We start from the raw sequence: 20444 nt of genomic DNA on the forward strand, positions 1-20444 counted from the left end.
AATAAAACAGAGGAATTATGAAAGAGATGAATGTATTGACATTTTTTACCCACTGTGAAGGGAATTATTTTACTGTGGTAACATTAATTTATTTTAAAAGTGTATTTTCAGCTTCCCTTATTTATTTAGACACCAGATAAGATTAGAAAAAATAAGATAAGATCAGTCAACAAATAGTATATGCCATGAAAATAGCATATTTTTAAGTGAGGATGGACAGGACAAGAGGAAAGAAACATTACAAAAAAAATAATCTGCACGTATTGAAAAAAAGCATATTCTTTCATTAAAACCCTACAGTGCACCCCTAAACTCTCGACCCCCACCCCACCCCCGATACTGCCAATCAGTGGTTGCTTTCAAAATGACCGGAGCAATTTATTACAGTAAAGATCTGATCAATACACGCCCCACTTACGCACAACATAAAAAGGCCTATAGGAGGTGCATTAACCTAGCTGTGTCTGAGGCTTTTTTTTTATTCAAGCTGGCTTTACTTCAGCCAAATGTCATCAATCATTATTCATCTTAAGTAAAATGTGTATTTCTGCTAAAATGATCATGGAGCTTTTTCTTATTTTACATTGTTGTGATTCACTGCTAAGCAACAACCCGGCTTCCTCCATTCATTTGTGGTTTTAACCCATTAAATCAGCTATTAGCCTTAGCATGTCCTCTCTGCTCAAGGCTGATAACATTTATATACACCAGGGTCTGATTGCCTCTGAACCACACTGTTCGCCTCACCAGGTCAGAGATCTTTCTTACAGCTTGAACAAAGGCATCAAGGCATTAGGGCGACTCCACTGGGGTGAGCTTTAGTCCTGAGTCACAGTGACAGCTCATGGCAGGCGAATCAGGTAATTAAGGCAGAACTGGAAAGAAGCTGCCCGGTGAGGGGTTGTGGGGAGTGGGGGAAGGGGCGAGGCCAGTCGATAGGGAGGGGTGGAGACTGGGTGGAGGACAAGCCTGCCTCATGGTGACATCCTTACAACCTCCACCCTGTCCCCCTTCGCCCTAGGGGATTACACAATAAGCACTGCGCTGAGCATAAATGTGTGCATAGAAGAAAAGAGTCGTGTCTCATGAATAATGTTAAGATCTTCACTCTGTGCTACACAGCTGCCATGTAAACCAATTTTACCTTCTGATGTCTGCTCACAGGAGAGCAAAGTAAGGTGCAGTTTTGATGGGTGGATGCCAATGAATGCTCATTTACATGAACACAAAAAGAGCACAGCAACGTTTTCCCACCACTTGTTACTTCAATACTTTATAGTATTCCAATGTTTAGGTTGTGTTAAAATCAGTCTGTGCAGCCAGAAAGCCAACTCATCATTATGTTACCAAACACAGGTTTTCGAAAAGGAGGGTTTTCTCAACAGTTGCCTTTTATGGTGCTTTCAAGTTCAATTCGGAAAACCAATCTGTAGTGACTTCTATGCCGGCTCTTAAGATTACAAAAATGCTCATAAAATTATATTATTTCTTTTCTGCTCACTTGGTTCAAAGCTTATCAGAGTATCAGAGTCATCACATGGAAATCTGACTGTTTCATGTTAAATGCTGTGTTTGTTGGTGTTGGGCTTCAGTGATTTTTTATGAGCTCTGTTCAAATCATCAAGCACAAAACGGCACAAAACGTGATATTTTTCCTTCACTATCAATGTATTTGTTGAAAGGGTTCTAGCATTAGCGTGTGTTGCTATTACCACGCCCGTCTCTTTTCCACCAATCAGAGAATCACCTGTCGGTAGGTAAGCATTGTTGTTCAGGTAACATTTTATCTATTGTGTAAAAGACTGGGAAAGCACAATAAACCAACTAGAGCTGCAACTAAAGATTATTTAGCAAATCGATTAATCTGATGATTTTTTATTCTATTAATCGATTAATAATCAGACAGCCAGAGGTTCCTTAAAAGAGATTTTTTTTAACCAAATTAAACCAGGTAAAGCTAACTTTTCAACTTTAGGAATTCTGGATATAGCATATTGACAGATGAATTTTTTTTTTTATTTTAAATGCAAAATGCTTACAGGTTTTGTTTTTACTATTTTGCTATAATTGCTGCTATCTGTTAAAGGCATGTTTTAAAGTCTCTACAATGCAGTTAAGGATTAATCTATTACTAAATTATTTAATTATATCAATAATCGATTAATTTGATTAATTGTTTCAGCCCTAAAATAACCCAGGACAAACTGCAAAGGTTGCTAATGCTACATCCTCATGAGCAAACATACACATCAAGTTGTCATGTACACATTCTAGGGGGGAAAAAAGACTATGTGGTCAGAATGAGCTCTATTTAACTTCGTTTATTTTTTTCCTAAAAATGAATAAACATCAATTCTTTAGACAGGCTTTATGAGTAAGTTACCTGGTTAGGACTCCTTTAATTGCTGTGGTTATAATCCTTTTAAAATAAACCACGTGTCTTTAAACCCGATACCAAAGCATACTATTCTGTACCTATACACCCCTAGTGGACGAAGATAGAAGTGCTTCTAGCACGAAAGCATGTTCTATAAAGCTTTGTGGAGAGTATGGCATTCAAATGCTGTCAATGTAACCTAAATAACTCCACCTGAGTGCCCACATGCTGTACATTCACTCCATTTACCAAAAGTTATCATCAACTGACCTCAACAAATCACACCTTACTAAAGGGCTGGTTATACTCCCGCAGTTTTACAATGAATGACATAGATATTTTTGATTTATGCCCAATTTTGAAATGTGATCTGGGCTGTGTTATTCCATGCAACAACCCAAGACAATCACTAACTAGCTAGGATTGTGGGTGACCGTGTGTCGGTTTGACGAGCTTGTTCGCCGTCTACAACCCCTCATCCAACGCCGGACGACACATAGTTCACCCGTGAGTGTTCTCGAAAGACTGGCCATGGCGCCGCGTGTTTTGGCTTAGGATGTTGTGGACGGCATTACATCCAGAGTTTCTGCCATTAGGTAGCAAACAAATACGCATAGTGTACAGTGGATGTAGAATTGACCAATCAGAGGCCTCCTGTCTGCAGTTGACTATAATTTTGGGGAGGTGCAGCAGAGAGTCTGCAGAAGTGCGGGGCACATCTGCGTTGACTGCGACACACATGCAGACGGCCTGGTTTCTGAGCATAAACCCCACTTTAGCTTTTGAGGCAGACTGGTTTAACTGAGGGCAAGAAATCTCTCTCTTATTTGTCGTATATATAAGACAAATATATATAAGACAAATAAAATATTAATATAGTTTTAAGCCTCTATTATAATCAGAGCAGTGGATGTCATTTTAGGACATTACGAGGAATCTGGAATTCTAAGCCTACTCATAATTATGATTTTACAAAGGTCAAATGGGTTTCCTTTTAAAGCTAAGTTTATTAGAAATAATGTTTTAATCTAGTTGATGCAATTACATTGTTATAGTTGTTATTAACTGATAATAGCAAAACAAAAACAGTAAAATGTCTTAATTTTACCAGAAATCAAAACCACATTTTACCCTGAGAAGGCCACCAACACATTACCCAATGCCATGTGTTTCGCTCCCTACAACCCACCAATCAATGTGTAAAACGGATCATAATTTGGACACAATGTATTCCATAGTTTCAGATAATTGCCAATTGAATCAATGCATTTCAGCTTTTCTTTCAAAAGACTTTATTTCTAACCAATTGCTGCAGACATTCCTGTGTGCGTAGCCATGGTTACGCTCACTGCTTGTAATACAAATGGATGTTTATTTATCAACCTTGTTGGCTTTGATTCATGGCCAAAAACTTTGAAATTCTACATTTTAATCTTTATTCAACACCAGCGGAGGATTTTTGGAAGAGATGTCCTCTTTAGACTTTCTGAACCTTTCGACAGCGCTTGACTTTAATTTGTATGTAATACTTTGAAGTGCAGTATACACTGTGCTTGCTTTCAGAGAGTGGATGAGTGGCATTATTTCTGTTTCATTAAAGATTCCACCCACATCTGCTTGCTTTCTAAACCGCTGCCTGGCTGAGCTGATAGAGGGGGAGAAAATGAGAGTGGGTCTCAGGTAGGTAGAGAAGGAGGACATTAAACCCAGCAGGGGGTGGGGTGGGGTGAATGAAGAGATAAGCTGAAGGAGGGAAGCTGACAACTTCAAGATAATCTGAGCTACCAATAATACTATGTTGCATCATCTATGACTTCTGTCATGAGACTCTGCATGTTCTGTTTTAATATAATACATTGGTGAGAAACCAACAGATGGAGATAGAAAGAGAAAAGTTTATTTGTGATGCCCCCCTTTTTCTGGAAAAACAGATTTAAAGTCGCAGGGAAACGGCTGTTCCAACCGTTGCATTTCCAAATTCTCCCGAGTGGTGCCCGACTTTACATGTGTGAATAAAGTGAATGTGATTGGTCGTTTATCAAGGGGGCGGGATTGTTGTGGCGGAAGGTTCGCAAGCAAGTTTAATTGTTGCCGGTTTCTCTGAAGCATCTTGCTAACCAGTTAGCAACTTAGTGCTAGTAGGTTCCCAATGGGAAATTAAATTTGGACCACGTAGCGCTAAATTGGTGACTTAGAAACGACACTGTCAAGGAACGATATGGACAGAGGAAACATGCAAGAGGAGGAGAGTTTAGTGTCGGAGGTCGTGGATGAGTCTCATCCATCATACATTTTTTTATTTAGAGGAGGAAAGCGGGGATGAAGATGATGTGAAAGTGGACGCCACGGCTTCAGAAGCTTGGTTTGGTGTAGAAGGCTTACAGCCGTACATGTTTAGCTCTACGCCTGCCGAAGACACTGATGTCCATCCAAGTGAACACTGGGATGTAATTCAATGGTAAAGTAATAAAGAATAAATTATTTTTATTTCACACCATTGCGTATATTGGCTGCGCCATATGAATAAAGATGCTATGACTGAACAAAATTGGTTGCAGATGACCGTTGATATACGATTGGCCGAATTTAGGTGTACAGGCTGACGTATAACTAACTGGGCTGCATAATGATGACGGAAAACCCCCCACAGATTTTAAGACAGGATTTTTATATATATATATATATATATATATATATAAATTTTCCAAATTTTGGGACAATATTGTCTGATAAAGAGTACATTTATATATATCTTTAATCCTGATGATTTGACATTTAAATATGACTTACCTACGACTTTAAAGGCACACCGTGTAACTTTAAGCCACTAGGGGTGCTAGACCTGTAACTCCACATATTTTGCTTTTGCTAAACAGCTAAAATTATAACAAGAATATATGACTGTATAGTAGGAGCTAAATGTTAACTTAGCAGTCTAAAAGTTGAGAAAAGAGAATCTTCTTTCAGCCTGCGCCAATGAGAAGATCGACCGTTGTTTTTCCTCGTGCACAATCCCTTTCACGTTTTTTCTTCTTAGCCTCCTCAGATGGTTTAAACTGTTTTCTTTCCTCGGCTATGACCAGCAGTCGAGCAGGTGGAAAAATAGTACAGCAAAAGCCTTAGCTCCGTGACTATATAAGAGCCTGTGGCCATAAAGAGATACGTTCTTCCAGGTCACATGACTTGGCCAACAACGGTGCATCTTCACCTAACTTACATAGGCGCAATTTATGTAGCATTGTTAGAGTCAATTGCTGTATTTCAGCCTGAGGAATCATTCAAAATAACTCATATGCATCAACTCTTTAGGTCACAAAGTCGGCGGTGTGCCTTTAAGGTACTGATCTGTAAACTCCAGGTTTAATAATAAAATAAAAATGAGAAAACAGTAAAGTTATTCACAAAACATTTTTTTTATTCAAAGTTTTACAAGTTTCATTTTTGGACTTTAATTGCTTTGGGGATTTTTTTCAATTTAAACTCACTCTATATTGTGAGGCTAGAAAAAAGCTCTCAAAGACAGCTTAAATAACCTCAGAATGTTTTTTAGTAATAGATCAACTCTCTCAGATTCACCTGGTGTTTATTTATCTATCATAGAAACAAAAAAAAAAAAACTCACACAGGAAAGGATGTCTAGAGGGAACATTCGTAAAAACAGGTCTGCATTACCTCTTTTGATTCAAAGGGTTTGAAAAAGCTAAAACATTAGCAAGGACATTTTTCTAAAGAAAACTCAAGAAAGAGATTTTTTATGAATAACCTGTTTTGCTGTGTGTTCATGCAAGGATTCCGTGCATGCATGCAATCTGCAGAAAAGAATAAAGTGAAAAACAGGAGGCAGATGTATTGGAGGGCAAATCAAAGTCCTGGGGTCAAAAAGGAGTGTGGGTCAGACAAGTAAATGTACTTATTTATTCTCAGAGCGTCTCCTATCTTCAGCCTTCCATTTACCTCTGAGGCATCAGGCTATTCCTCATTAAGTACTCGAGGAATATGTGTGGTTCTATGTTTTGCTGTTTGGTTACTCATAACAGTATGCAGGGTCAATTCATCTATATTTTCTTGCATCGTAGGTTACTAGAAGCCCAAACATGAAAATATACAGTACAAGTTGATTTGGAAATGTGATTCAGAATTTAATCATTTAGTCTTGTAAGGGTCTGTCTGTTGCACCACTGTAATAAATCAGCCTGATGGATATACTGTCAGTTTAGAGCCACAGAGACAGATGCTGCTAAGAAAATGGCAGCTGTCTGCATTAGAGCTGCACTCAATCTGCACAAAGACGAGAAGCAGCTTTCATTAACCACCGTGTTTGCTGCGATAACTAAGCCACAGTGAATCAAACCTTGGCTCTGTTCATGTCCGTAACCATCTCCCTTTGGAGCCTTGCATATATCCTTCATCCTGTCTGACACCTGGTTTATGTGCATTAAATCGCCGGCTTTGTGACAGAGGGCCTTGCAAACACTGGCAGGCAGCAAAACACACAGCTACGTTTTCAGAGCGTTTAGTGCCCGGGATTAATCAAATTATAATTTAATCATCTGATCAAACAGCAATTAGCATAATCACTTCTGGGTAAGGCCTGATAGAGCGCCGACTGGAGCAGAATGGAGCTGCTGGCTAACAACGCTTTAATGAAACATTCGGCAAAATGTTTGAAAATGTTACACATTCCGGGCTGCAGGAACTGGCCGGGAATATGAATGCTAATCAGCAGGGTTTGGTTCTGCCTAATGAACACATCCAGTAAGGCAGTCAGTGAGGAAAAAATCACCCCTTATGTCCCTAACATAAGTCATTAACCTCTATGTGTTTAAGAGCCCTTTATGGTAACTGTGATGCTTAGATACAGCATCCAGTAAAATGAAGCTTTAACATTAATGGGATTAAAGTTAAATCCATCAGTTTTTTGCTTCTTTCTAAACTGAATAGATTCTTAAAGGAAGCAGATTATAAAGTTTTTCAAATGCTGCATATAAATACAATGCCATTAAATCTTGAGAACACTCTTTTTAAATCCTTTTTACATTTAACACTGCCGCCTTGCATTCCTTGTTTCTAAACACAAACAATACAATAAAACTCCTGAAGTTATAATAGAGCATGAAATGTGTTACAGGCTGTAGATCTTTCTTATTTAAACGTTCATTACTCCAACCAAAAGAACAAAATGGAGACATTAACTTATTCCTGCTTGGCCACAACATTGACCTACTGGCCTACTTTATGTAAAAGTCTACAGACATAAATACCACACCTAATTGTTATCCTGTTAAGTTACTATTGTGTAAAACCCCCAGACTGGACCGGACTGTCGTAGCAGAACATGACAGGAAGTTTTTGACATGGCATTTTCAGAGAGGACAGAATGCAACAGAACATATCGCAGCTAATAAAGTTATTCATCACACTGAACGATAACTGGCTGCTGGATCTCTTTACCCTGAAAGAAATTCAGTCGGAGGAAGCTTAGCTGTCTGTGGATGACGTTTGGTGACAGCTGATTGCAAGTGTTAGCAATTACAGGACATGTAATCTGTTTTTCTAAAGAGGCTAAAGAGTGCCAAAAGGTGATATAATATAGATCTATATTAGGTAGAATTTACGGAGCAGATGTATGCCCTGGATTAAAAAAGCAATCATAAAAAAAAAACACTATTATTTCTAATTTTGCTGTATCACATTTGCAGGAAGTGGGACTGCTTTATTTCTGTTTAATAAAGGCAAATAAATTTGGTTATGTTCTCAATTTTAGCGCAAATACTTCGCATTTGGCATTTACTTAATCATATTTAGTTACTTTAACACAATTGTTTTATGTCCTACCCTGCTAACATGAAAAAATAATGTTAAAGTAACTAAATATGATTAAGTAAATACCAAAAACAGTTGCATAATTTTTTCAGTTTACAATTTGGTGAAGTAAATTTTTGTTCCATTACTGTTGCAGGCAAATAACAAGTTTTGTAAATGGGAATTTGAAAAGATAACCAACACATTTTATTTATTGAAATAAAAAGATGAACTATCTCTTTTATTTAATATTATTGTTATAAATGTATTTTTTTTTAAGATCTTTTTGAAAGCCCATCCTCAGAACTGAATAAAATTTGAATTTGAAAAATAGGAAATTAATATTTTGTATTGTCAAATTATTTTTGGCTTTTATTTATCTATTTTATCCAACATTATTGTTATAAAAAAAAGATTTTAAGATTTTGTTGAAAGCCCGTCCCCAGAACTGAAGAAAATATGAATATAAAAACGGGAAATTAATATTTATATATATGTATATTTTTTTTATATGATTTGAGAGAAATAAAATAAAAAAATCTGCAAAACAATACAGTTCAGCTAAAAAGAACATGTAAGTCTATACTAGCTCCTGCAGACTCTGCCCTGCTGTGTTTATAGTACAGCGAACAAAGACCAAGGACTTTGTCATCATCTTGTTTCTGGAAAACCGAGCCAAATTTGACACGACTCTTTGAGCCATAAATGCAAAATAACACGAGTCGGCAGCGTGTGTCCCTCTTCCCCCTCTCCTCTTCCTCTTTTTCTGCCTCACTACACGCTATCATCTGCTTTAGCATTTCACTCTGGGTTAAATGAAACCTTTAACAGTTCAATGTGCATTCATTAACATATGCTTGAGTCTGTTCACAGCCAAGCCAAGGCACATGTATGCACTGCGGAGCCTCAAAGATACTAAAAAGAGTCTTGACCCGATAGCACCTACAAATCTCAGATGGATTAGTCGACTCTGTCCATAAAAAGATCGAGCCACTAATCCGTTCTGTTGCATCTATGACATCTTAAACTAATAAAAATGTTCTTACCTCTTTCCACCAACTACAGCACTGAGATGTCATATTAAAGCATATTTATAGCACCATCAACGCCTCTTTCATCAAGCAAAATCTAAATCTTTCAAAATAAACTGTATAAATATAACCAAGGCTATTCATAACTGGTCCATCCAGTTAGAAACAAATGTTTGTTTACAAGTAGAATAATGAATCAGAACTGAAATGAATAAAAAGCGTTTTATTCAGACCGAGCATTTGGAAGCTTTGCTCTCTCCATGGCCTACATCGAGTTGACTGGTGAGCTGATTTTAAAGCGCCACTGAAGAGCTGAGCTCGGCTGTTGTTTGCTGATGTGGGTTGCTGTGACTCTGTCAACCAATCCAGCCTGGATGTGAAATGACAGATATAAACCAAAAGATGTGGGTATTCAGAGACCCACTTTCCCACTGGCCCTCATGTGACCTTTAAACATTGTTTTGACTGGTGAGTTTTAGTTTTAGCTTGGCTTTTAGTTTAGTTTAGTTTAATGGTTCATTCCAGGTCAGTTACAGTAGGAAATAAATTATTATGATATAATGTCAATATAATAAACTGCAAAACACAAAAAAAACTATAAACTATAATAACTTAGAAAGGAGTAAAGACAACCTATTTGCTTATAACCAAAACTTCCATTCCATAATTATTATAAGGTTTCTGTTTTTATGTTTTGTAAATAATTACTCAGTGTCAGTATAAATACATTGATAGACAGAGAGACACAGAGATAGACAGACAGATAGAGAGAGAGAGAGACTTTACATGGGAGTTGGATCGGAGCTTGTCTGCTTAACGCCACATAACACTCCTCCACCCCACATACACACACACTAAAACCACCCCCCATGGACATGGACAATACACGCACCTTAGTTTATTTTTGTGTTCAACTTAATGTTTCTTTTTGCAATAANCGCTCACACTGAGCCTGGTTCTGCTGGAGGTTTCTTCCTGTTAAAAGGGAGTTTTTCCTCTCCACTGTCGCTACAAGCATGATTAGTGTGAGAGATTTATGGGGGAAAAAAAGTCTAATTGGAATCTGCCTTTTTCTGTACACCGAATTTAATTTTTTTTACAACTTGAATTCCTTACACTGAATTTTTATCTGGTGAAAATTCAGCTACAAAAAATATGCCTGCATAAATTCAGGATTGTCTTTGAGTCAATGAGTCGATGCAATCAACTGGTTTTCCTTAGATAGAAAACTTTGAATCAATTTGACTGGATGATCTGGTTGAACTGTAAAGTGCCTTGAGATAACGTGTGTTGTGAATTGGTGCTAAATAAATTAATTGGACTGAATTAAATACATTGATTAAAGTTAAGATAAAGAACATAACTTGGTGCCTGAGACGAAAAATGCTGTAAAATGAAAGGTGTTTGAGGGGAAAGACAAACTCATCCGATTTAGTCTTGCAGTAAAAAAAAAATTTGCAACAAAGCCGTGGATTTGTGAAAACTTAAAGCTGACCTCATTGTTCTCAACTTGCAATGGGATGCAATCAAAGCACTTTTAATTTGACACTTTTTTAGTTACTCTCAGATTTATCATTTTTAACATAGCCGGTTTTGAGCCATTAGCAAAATGACTTTTCAGTGAACAGAAATGTGAATGAACTTAAAACGTGTCATTAAGCTTATAGAGACTCATCAGCCGGTCAACCGGGGGTCAGCTCCTCCAATGTCAGGTACCACAGCTGTCATAGTTAATTTTACCACTGGTGTCACATCAGCCAGTTTGGGATGGAAGAGCAGCAGTAGAGTGGATATGACTGAGGGGTTAAAGGGCTGTGTTATTAATTAAGTCTTTGCTCAGAATTTGCACACATCTTTGCAGCGATTTCAGCTTCCCTGCTGAGGATTTAATATGAGAAAATATCTACTTCCAATAACTCTAGTAATGCAATCTTGCACTCAATTGCTTTACAGCAAGGTCCACTCTGCACTTACATTGCTCCATGGACGCTTTGTTTATTCAAACTTAGAGGTGAAACCATGCAATGTAGCTGGCTAGAGTGTGTTATCAGCATGCAGCATAAAAAGCTGCAAAGAAATGCATTATCTGGACCACATTTTTTGTAATTAATCAACGTAAATGTGTGAAAGAACCAAACTTAACCTGAAGATATAAAAACATCTCTAAGAACAGTCATTCCTGTCAGGTTTATCAAGTGAGGCAGGTTTCTTATGGACCTCAGTTGGGTATAAAAAATATGATATCCTGATAAGAATCAAAATACATTAACTTTAATGCTCTATAAATTATTTATCATTGCCTCATCAAAAAGTACATCTTTCAGTGGCCCTGAAAGTGGCCACAAGCTAAAACACGTTGGGCTAAGAAAGTTTATTCAAAGTCTTTGAAGTTTGGAACTGGATGTATGTGTGCGTATGCGTACTGTGGAAGGGTTGACCACTTTTTGGTTCACAGCATGCAGCTTCTCTAACTAAGGACACTGCAGAAATTTTCAATATGCATTCAATATTCCTTCCAAGGCTATAAATCATTCTGTCTATGGTATGATATTAATTGATTAATTCGAGTTAATGCCCAAACCAATTATCTCAGTGTGCCACTGCAAAAAAATGGTAAACAATGGAGTTAAATGGTATGAAGTATTATGACAAAGTTATGTTAGCTAGGAGCATGGACAGAATAAGGATTGGAGTTTGGTTTCAGGATCACTTTCACCTTCACAGCTGAGTGATAACTAGTAATCCAAGCAAATAGATTATTTCAGAGAATCCTCTATTGGATTAAAAGTTTTCTATCTCTCAGTCACCTTCTGTTAGATAAAAACAATTCAAATAAAATCCCAATTACTTTGATATGCCATAATAAATACTTCAGTCATTTTTAAAGGAAATGTTAATTCTGCTAAGATCAACTCAGTGTTTCTGTTTGAGAAAAGAAGATCTAGCAAACAACTTAGAAAAACTGTACATAGCCTGAATGGAATCTGATGAAGGTTTGAGTCGTCTGACAGAGAACTAGATGTTTGCAAATATTTCTTAGCCTCATCTAACGCGAGAGCTACAGGCTTGAACCAAAATATGAATGTAATAAAATTTAGTGGAAAAATTGTAGTGGAATGATGTAAATTATTCTAGATCTAAGACAACAGTTTGAGTTTGCTAGGCAGTATAGCAAACAGCTGTTTGGTAATTAAGTGATGAACAAAGAAATTGTTTGGTTTTTGTGACTCAGTTGAGTATTCAAGGTGTTACATCTTTGTGATTTTCTAGAGATTTGTTCTTTTTTTACTTCTCTTCAACATAAATATTTTGTCATGTAACAATATATTTTGTAATTTAACCAGAAATTAGAAGAAATAGTCCTCTCTATATAGTTGAGTTACCATAGTTATATAATTTTTATATTTTGCTTCTTACAAATGTGAAACTCCTTAGTTAAAACTTGTTATAAAACATTGTTTTTATTTTGTATTAAGTCAAGTATTAGAAAAACATTATTAGTTGTATTTGGAATTTGAAAAATAAGAGATGTTTGTTGTCAAGGTTAATCACTTAGCTCTAACTTTAGTAAAATATGGAAAAATAAAAGCAGTCTAGAAACAGTCTATAAAACTGCATTTAGTGCAACCCCAAAAATGATTTAATACAGATGTTTTTTCCTGGACAAGATTTCCTGTTTGTGCTTTGACCACCTGACCAGATCTAGATGGCTCAATGCAGGCTTTTGGATAACATCTAGATGGTTTTGTTTCTGTATAATTCCATCGATCTGGAGGACAGATTGGATTTGTGAATTAACTTCTGAGGGCTTTTCTTCTGCTGCCCTTCCAACAGGGTAGCAAAGTCATTTTCTCAGTACTGGCACCTACAGTTTGGAGACAAAACTACTGCAGTCCGCTATGAAAAAAAGCTGAAAAGCAACCTTGAGTCAATTTCCAGCAGTACCAGATTACTATGCTTTATATGGTTTATAAACAGCGCTGACCAGCGTGGAGGAGAGTATTGAAGCTACGCATGATTTGACCAATCATCCTGATCAATAAGCTGCTCATACTGGAAATAAAAACAAGCTGAAGAATCAAAGATCGAAGGTAACGATTTGCAGAGTTTGGGTTAAATTATTCAAATCTTAGTAGTAAAGTGTATCTAATTTTAATATCTATGAAAAGCCAAGAGAGAGAAGGTAACTTCTACCTAAACATCAGCTCTCACATTCCAGATTGATCAAGCAAGGACCAACAGAATTTAAAGAGGTGCAGAGATGTCTCTTAGAAAAACTGAGCTAAAGTCTGGTTGTTTCTGATTTAAGACTTTTTTGAAGTCAGCCAAAAACTGAAAATGTTTAACACAGAAAAAATGCATGCTGGGATGGAAGCCATGCTCTCCCTGTTATAAGGCGTTACATCCAGGCTGCTAACCGACTTTTCTAAACTCATATTGGATACAGGAGCAGAGTTTCGTTTCGATTCCAGTTCCTGTCAATTCTCTATACTGAATCTTTTAAAAAGAATCATAAAAGATGTAGAAAATGAGCTGGCTAACTGTGTTCTGTTTGGATAAATGATCTGAACTTTTGAATTAAATTAAATTAAATTCCTTGAACTTCAACCTTTATGTGAAAATTATCCCATAGATACATTTTAAGGTTTTAGTTTTGTGAACAAATGATTAGATTTCATACTCAGACACTCAGTTAGTTTTACTGTATCATATGAAACGGATCCCAAATGAACTAAAATAAAATTCTTTACTAAAATGCAATCAGAAAGCGTGTCTGCAGTCTCCACTACATCTGATCTGTACATTTTACTGCACGTGTGTTAAATGGATCCACTGAGACAGCTGCAAACATGAGAAAAGCTATGAAACAAAGAGGGAAGATTAGAGGAGAAAAGAAAAAGTAAATGAAAAAAAGTACAAAAAAGGAGAGAGAAGGAGGTAACAAGATCTAGAAGGTACCAAAAGGGACTAGCTTCTTTGCTGCAGCAGCGGCTAGTAGCTGTTTCTGTTGTTTTTTTGTGACTGAAAAAGAGCTACGAAGAAGGAAAAAACTTATTTAAAAGACTGATTTTGAAAAGCGACCAAAGGAGAAACAAATAAGGAAGTTGTGTATCATTTTCAAATGTCTGCATCTGCATTAGAGGGCAACAAACCTGCCTTTCCCTTGGACCCAGAATTTCCTAAGCCCACAACTGTACATTTCCAACTTAAATGCAGTTCTTCTCAATCAAAATTATGATGGTTTCCATAGAGATAGATTAAAGGAACTCATTTTGAACATTGCTCTGTTTTCCTGTTGCAAAGTTCTCTTGTTCTGCAGATCAGTTGCTTCCTGGCACATTAGCAAATCATGATGGCCAAAATTGTATTTATTTTTATGTTGCATTTGCTACCCTTTAAAAAAAAAGGTGGAATTTGCCCTTTATAAATTAGTCCATTTGCTACTGAATATGTAAAGGTAATTCATTCCTTAGAGCATTGAATTACCACCTTATCTCCTGCCTCAGAGCTCGACGGGCTCTAATCCCTGTTTCTATCAGGATTAATATCAGTCTAACTGATGATGACAGCCAACTCAGATGCTTTCCCTCAGCATAACTGATTTAGCAAACAGTTCATTTTGTAGAATATGTTTCTACATTCCAATGCAATAAAGATTAATAGCATAATATCTCACAACATGATGGAATAATAACCTTTGATGTATGTCTTTCCCTTCAAAACAGGAAACTATTTTTTACAACTGTATTAACTGGCTGGGTAAAAACAACATTATGCCACTTCTCTAATTCTGTCCCCTAATAACTGGAATATTTTGTTCCTATTACGTTCACGCTTCTTTTGCGAGAGCACTTCAAAGGTTCGAGCATCGCTGAAGTGAACTTCACAACAGCTTTCACTCTCTGTAGCTGTAGATTGTTTATATCTGCTGGAGATCCGCTTGCAAATGTGTCCGCAAATTGGCAAATAGCAGTTTAGAGCTAAACGAGGGGGGGGGATATGTGTGAGGGGCTCACAAATGCTCACTGCTGAATTAAAAAGCTCCCTTTTTTCTTTCTAAATGTTCTCTGACTGCTTGAAAATGTGCATTTCTTCATAAAAACATGTATTATAAACAAATGCCTTCATCCATTGAAGAAAATCAGGCAAAATACTTAAATGAAATCCTTCCAATGTAATTGTAAGGCAAAGTAAGGGTTGCAGTATAATGTATTAGCCAGCGTTGCTTGGGTCACCTGAGCAGAGTGCAGTGTTTCTCCTGCCCAAAGCCCACACTGCAGCAGCACTCATTACCTGGGTCTCCATAGAGACAACCTCGGCTGCCTGCACTGGACCAGAGCTCTAAAAGCTTTCATTTCACAGAGCTGCAGCTCTCAGTCCAGAAGAGGTGCAAAAATAAACGATTCTGATGGAAGCTGCTCACCAACCCTAATCTCTGTCGGCCTATTCAACCACAACAAACAGGCGGCAGAAACAATACTATCTGAGATCAGCAGTCACAGCTTCTTATTGTCTCTGTGCTGAATAAAAAAGGGGAAAAGAAAACACAAAGGGAGGCTTATTTATGCCGCAACTGTCTGCTTCATTTCTGACAAAGCAACATTTCATGTAATGAATGGACACAGAAGGTCAGTGTCAAACAGAGCAAGATTTTTTCAAAAAAGAGACAAATCTAACGTTTCTAAGTTTTAAAGGAGCTGCGTCTGCCATTCAAAGTTTCCCTCTAGATGTCTCCAGCAGCAGCCATTTTGCAACACTGCTGTCTGGACCAAAGAGACTGAAAAAGAGATTCACCAGCAAAGCCAGCAGAGGTTTACTGTAAGCCCAGTGCAGAAGCAGACCTGCAGTAACCAGCGCTGTCCTCTTTGTTTCCAAAAACTGCCTTCATTTTTCTATCGGAAAACAATATTTGCTTTTTTTTATTATTATTATTTCCAATCCTCTCCTGCAAATAACGCCTGTCTTCTCTGAGCCCTTAGGATGGCCACAAAATGGTTTGCCTGTCATGTTTGCTTGACGCATGATCTCCTCTTATCTCAGTCCACGCTGTGGCCACTTTTCAGCCCCTTCTTTCCATTTTACCTCCCAGCAGACCTTTTAAATATCCTCTTTTTTCCCCCCTAACTGATATCTGCTCCCCAACACACGTCCATCCCACCCTCGACACCACTGTGCCTCGTCCCCCTCAAAGCCCCTCCTTTCTCAATTCTTGTATTTGCTATAATAATGAAAAAAGTAACCCTTATTTTAACATGGGCACAAAGCTTCTTATTCAGGCTGGCCTTTAATGTCTTCGCTGTGCACAAAACATTATGTGGATTCATTTAGTGAGATTTAGTGAGGGTTATAAAGGGCTTGTCTTCTTTTTTTTCCCCCAATTCAAAATGACTCCATGTCTGTGCTTCTAATATGGCGGGTGCAATGCCGGAAAAAAAGCGCAGTCAAACCTATGTATGCCTTTTTTCTTTTAAAGATAAACACAGGATGTTTAAGGAAAAAAATCACACAAACATGCATCACATGTTAGAGCAATTCATTAAAAACAATGCATTTATTATGCAATGCATGTAAATAGATGCAGTTTTTATCAAAATACTTTCTGGTTTACTGGATGAAATTTATTGTTTTGAATTCAAACAATTTTTTTTGTTCTTATTAGGGGGAAAACTGATTTGTCTGATATGAAATAGAAGTGCAGATTTAAGATTTAAACAATTGCTTGTTGCACCAGCTTATGCTGAAAATGAAATAAGGCAAAAATTGCTTCTAAATATTTTTCATCAAGGTTTAATTTATAGGTAGAAATTGGTTATAGGCAGATAATTTGCAGGCTAGACATTAAAAAATGCAAGAAATTTTCCACAGACTGAGGCCCTGTGCAGTTTTAAGGTAAACAACAAATCATCTCTCACAGAAGCTGCCTAGAATAAAACCAAATAATTGTTCGACTTGGTCTAAACCTTAAAGTTTATGTTTAATTGAAGCATTAAAATAATAAAGTGGGTTTATTTGGAAATGCACTATGTATGCTTCTGCAGCAAAGGCTGCACCTATCACCATCTTACATTTCTATCACCCCCTTTTCCTGCTTTTGTCCTTTTCTCTCTTCATAAATGATCATTTGGAAATGTTGACCATGCAGAAATACTGAAACATTTTTACGCTTGAGCTCCATGAGGGTTCCTGCGGACTCAACTGTCAACCCCCTCACCTACAGAGCCCACAGCCTGTGACAGGACATAGCAACAGCCTGTTCCTTATCGCTCGATTGTAAAGCAGCTCTAAAAAAAAAAATGAAAAATCGAAATTTCTCTGCAGACCTGCAGCAGAATAGTGCAGGTTAGTGTTTGAACCTTCGCATAAGGCTGAGATAATTAGGGGAAACTTGAAGTTCCGATGTGCGCATAAGCATCACTCACCATTCAAGATGCACTGGGAAAAGATAAGAGCCAATATCCACATGCCCCGCTCCGTTCAATATCCAATCTTAATGCTTTTTCTTCTTCTTTCTCCGCACTCTTGCTTGTTTATTCTGTTTTTTTCTTTTTTTTATCCTGTCAACAAGTCAGTTGCAATGAAAGGAAGCGGAGCTTGCAGATCTGGTTCCCTCTCTCCCCTCTCTGGCTCTGTCTCTCTCACTCTCTTCCTCCCTCAATCCTGCACGTTGAGAGGAAGAAGATGAAGAGGAGAAGCTTTGAGCTTGTTCCTGCTGATGATTGTCTCCTGGTTAAAAAAAAACCAACACAGATATTGTATATGATCCACAGCTGTGCGCTCCTGCTCCACCTGCGCCTCCGCACCGCTCCGGGCCTCAGAGCAGCCGTCCGCCCGTATCGGAGCGCTGCTCTGCAGGAAACATCTGCAAGCTGTGCTCAGTGCGCTCCGGCTCCAGGTGAGCTGTGCTGAGTCAGAGCCTGGAGACGCATAGGACAAAGTGGCTTTTTTTGCGTAAACCCAACACCAGTCAAAACAATAAAACAAAAATAAAAAAAACCCTTTAAAATAAAGAAAAAGATTGATATAGTGTAAATTAAATCAAAATAAAAGGAACCCAGATAAGTCTTCCCAGAAGATAAAAGTTGGAGAAAAAAAATGAGAGGATGGAGTTGATTGTTAGCTGCGGAGGAAACTCCTCTCTTCGCCGCCACTCTCCGTCCGCGGAGCAACAAGCACACGCATCTTCCACGCACACACTGCGCACTGTGGTCCCCGCGCTCAGAACCTGCCCTGCCTCAGAGCGCGCTGGAACAAACCCGCGCCTCCTTCTCCGCAGACGCTTTGTGCCTCTCCATTGCCTTAAAGATGCAGGACCTGGGGGTGGGAGAGGGGGGGTGAGGAGGGGGAGCGCGCAGCTGAGCCTCTGAAGGTGTGTCAAAAAAAAAAAAATCTTTACATGGGAGCAGTTTTTTATTTTCCCTGTATCACAGAGATGAAGGTGTCCCGCTTAGGCGCATTAACAAAGGTGAGGGGAGATCCAGCTCCATTCAGGACAAAGATCTGTGGTTTGCTGGAGCTGCTGGTGTGAAGGAGGGAGACAGAGAGAGGGAGTGATGTAGCCTACACCTGACTCTGTGCTACGGAGAGAGGGGCCAAACGCATCCAAAGATTACCTCCAGTGGAAGGGATCTTCAATCTGAATTTAAGATAAATATGTTTTCTGGAGAAATTCTGAAAGCCTGGGGTGTTTTCTTTTATCTTTTTTTTTTTAGAGGGATTTTTGTCCAGCTGTAACCCCCTGCATCCATTAATTGACCTTGACAAATACGACTAGCAATCCCCCCCACTGCACCAGGGGGCATCAAACAGCAGCCATGTCAAGCCTCCTCCGCCCCCCTGCATGAGTTCAGGTCGATACAAACAGCACAGGATGATGGGAGGATGTGAATTCACAGGCTCACAATGAATGAGGAAGCCCTGAAGTAAATGCTGCCTATTTGAAATAATTAGAGGTGACCTCTCCATTAACATATCACTGCTAATAATGAGCAGGTGGCTCTAAGGAAAACTGACTGGAGTGATGGAACAAGGTGGCCATAAATATTTAGAGTTAAATCTTCTTCTTAGGTTTAGAAACAGCATGCAGAAGGATTTTTTGATTACAATGGATTAAAAACCCAATGTAATCATTTGTATTCGACCTTGTCCAACTTTATTTCAATTATACTCAGACTTTATCTACAACCAGCAGGATTTGTTGTGATGATTTTAATAAAAGTGAATCAAGAGCTAAAATGCTACTGATATTAACATTAAATTATATCTATTCGAATAGAATTGCTTAAAATCTAACAAAAATGCATCACATGTGTTCTTTTATTGATCTTTATTGCAAATAACATAAAATATCTACTTATGTTTTAGTCACTAATTAATTTGACCTTTTTTCCATTTAATTATTACAAAAACGTGTTAAGCATGATTAATTTGCTCTTTTTATACATGAGGACTTTCTATTTTTATCATTTCATAATAATTTAATCAAATAGTTGGCATTTTTTGCAGCTTATACATAGAACTTCTCTTGCTCCGCCCTGCTAGTGGAATGCTTTCTCTTTTTGGATGTTTTTTATACTATATTTTTATTTATTTATTTATATTTTATCAGATGTGTCCTCAGACCTCAATGTGGTTGTTAAGGTTTGATTAAAATTGGTTCATGACAAGTGAAGAAAAAATATTTCAATTTGCTGTCTTTGCAATAAAAATCTGAAAAGTGTGGAGTATCTGTTGACAACCCCTGTTACTTTGATACCCTGAATTAATTTGCAACCACAAAACAGTGCTTTAATGAAATAGAATCCACCTGTGTGTAATTTAATATCCGTATTAATGCAGCTGTTCTGTTTCAGGCCTCAGATGTTTGTTGAAGAAAATAAGAGAACAAATAGAAATATGAAGAACAAAGAAAGTGATGGAGAAGTTTAATAGAAGGTTAAGTTATTTAACAATATTCCATCTGAACAAAGTATTATGGTCAGAAGCGACAAAAAATGACTTAATTGGAAATAATGACAAAAAATGTTTAAGAATTTCAAAAGTGATGATTTCAACACAACAAACCAAGTCCAGTGGATTTTTTTTTTTACTTTTACGGAATGACTATGACCTGGATGACAGAGAATCTTCATCAGCATATCATCTAAATAAGAGGTCCTCCTAAGTGTCAATTATTCTGGTGATATGTTTATGTAAGGCCGTCCTACGTACTCGCTTCGTTAGCTATCTTTTTCTGT

At 37.7% G+C, this 20444-nt stretch overlaps 1 protein-coding gene across 2 annotated transcripts in view; it reads right to left on the bottom strand.

Moving 5' to 3' along the window:
* The window catches only part of dscam (Down syndrome cell adhesion molecule), a 138325-nt gene extending 119775 nt beyond the window's left edge, over positions 1 to 18550 (bottom strand). The window contains exon 1 of one of the 2 annotated variants that reach the window (XM_015371839.1): positions 17631 to 18549. In XM_015371839.1, the coding sequence (XP_015227325.1) occupies positions 17631 to 17673 (43 nt within the window). In that variant the 5' untranslated portion in view covers positions 17674 to 18549. Of the gene's footprint in view, positions 1 to 17630 lie in introns of both variants that reach the window. The other variant, XM_015371840.1, reaches the window with a different exon arrangement.
* Positions 18551 to 20444: the final 1894 nt, after the last annotated feature.

The sequence above is a fragment of the Cyprinodon variegatus genome, unplaced genomic scaffold (genome assembly GCF_000732505.1).
Source record: "Cyprinodon variegatus isolate N-32 unplaced genomic scaffold, C_variegatus-1.0 Scaffold65, whole genome shotgun sequence".
In the NCBI taxonomy this organism is placed as follows: Eukaryota; Metazoa; Chordata; class Actinopteri; order Cyprinodontiformes; family Cyprinodontidae; genus Cyprinodon; species Cyprinodon variegatus.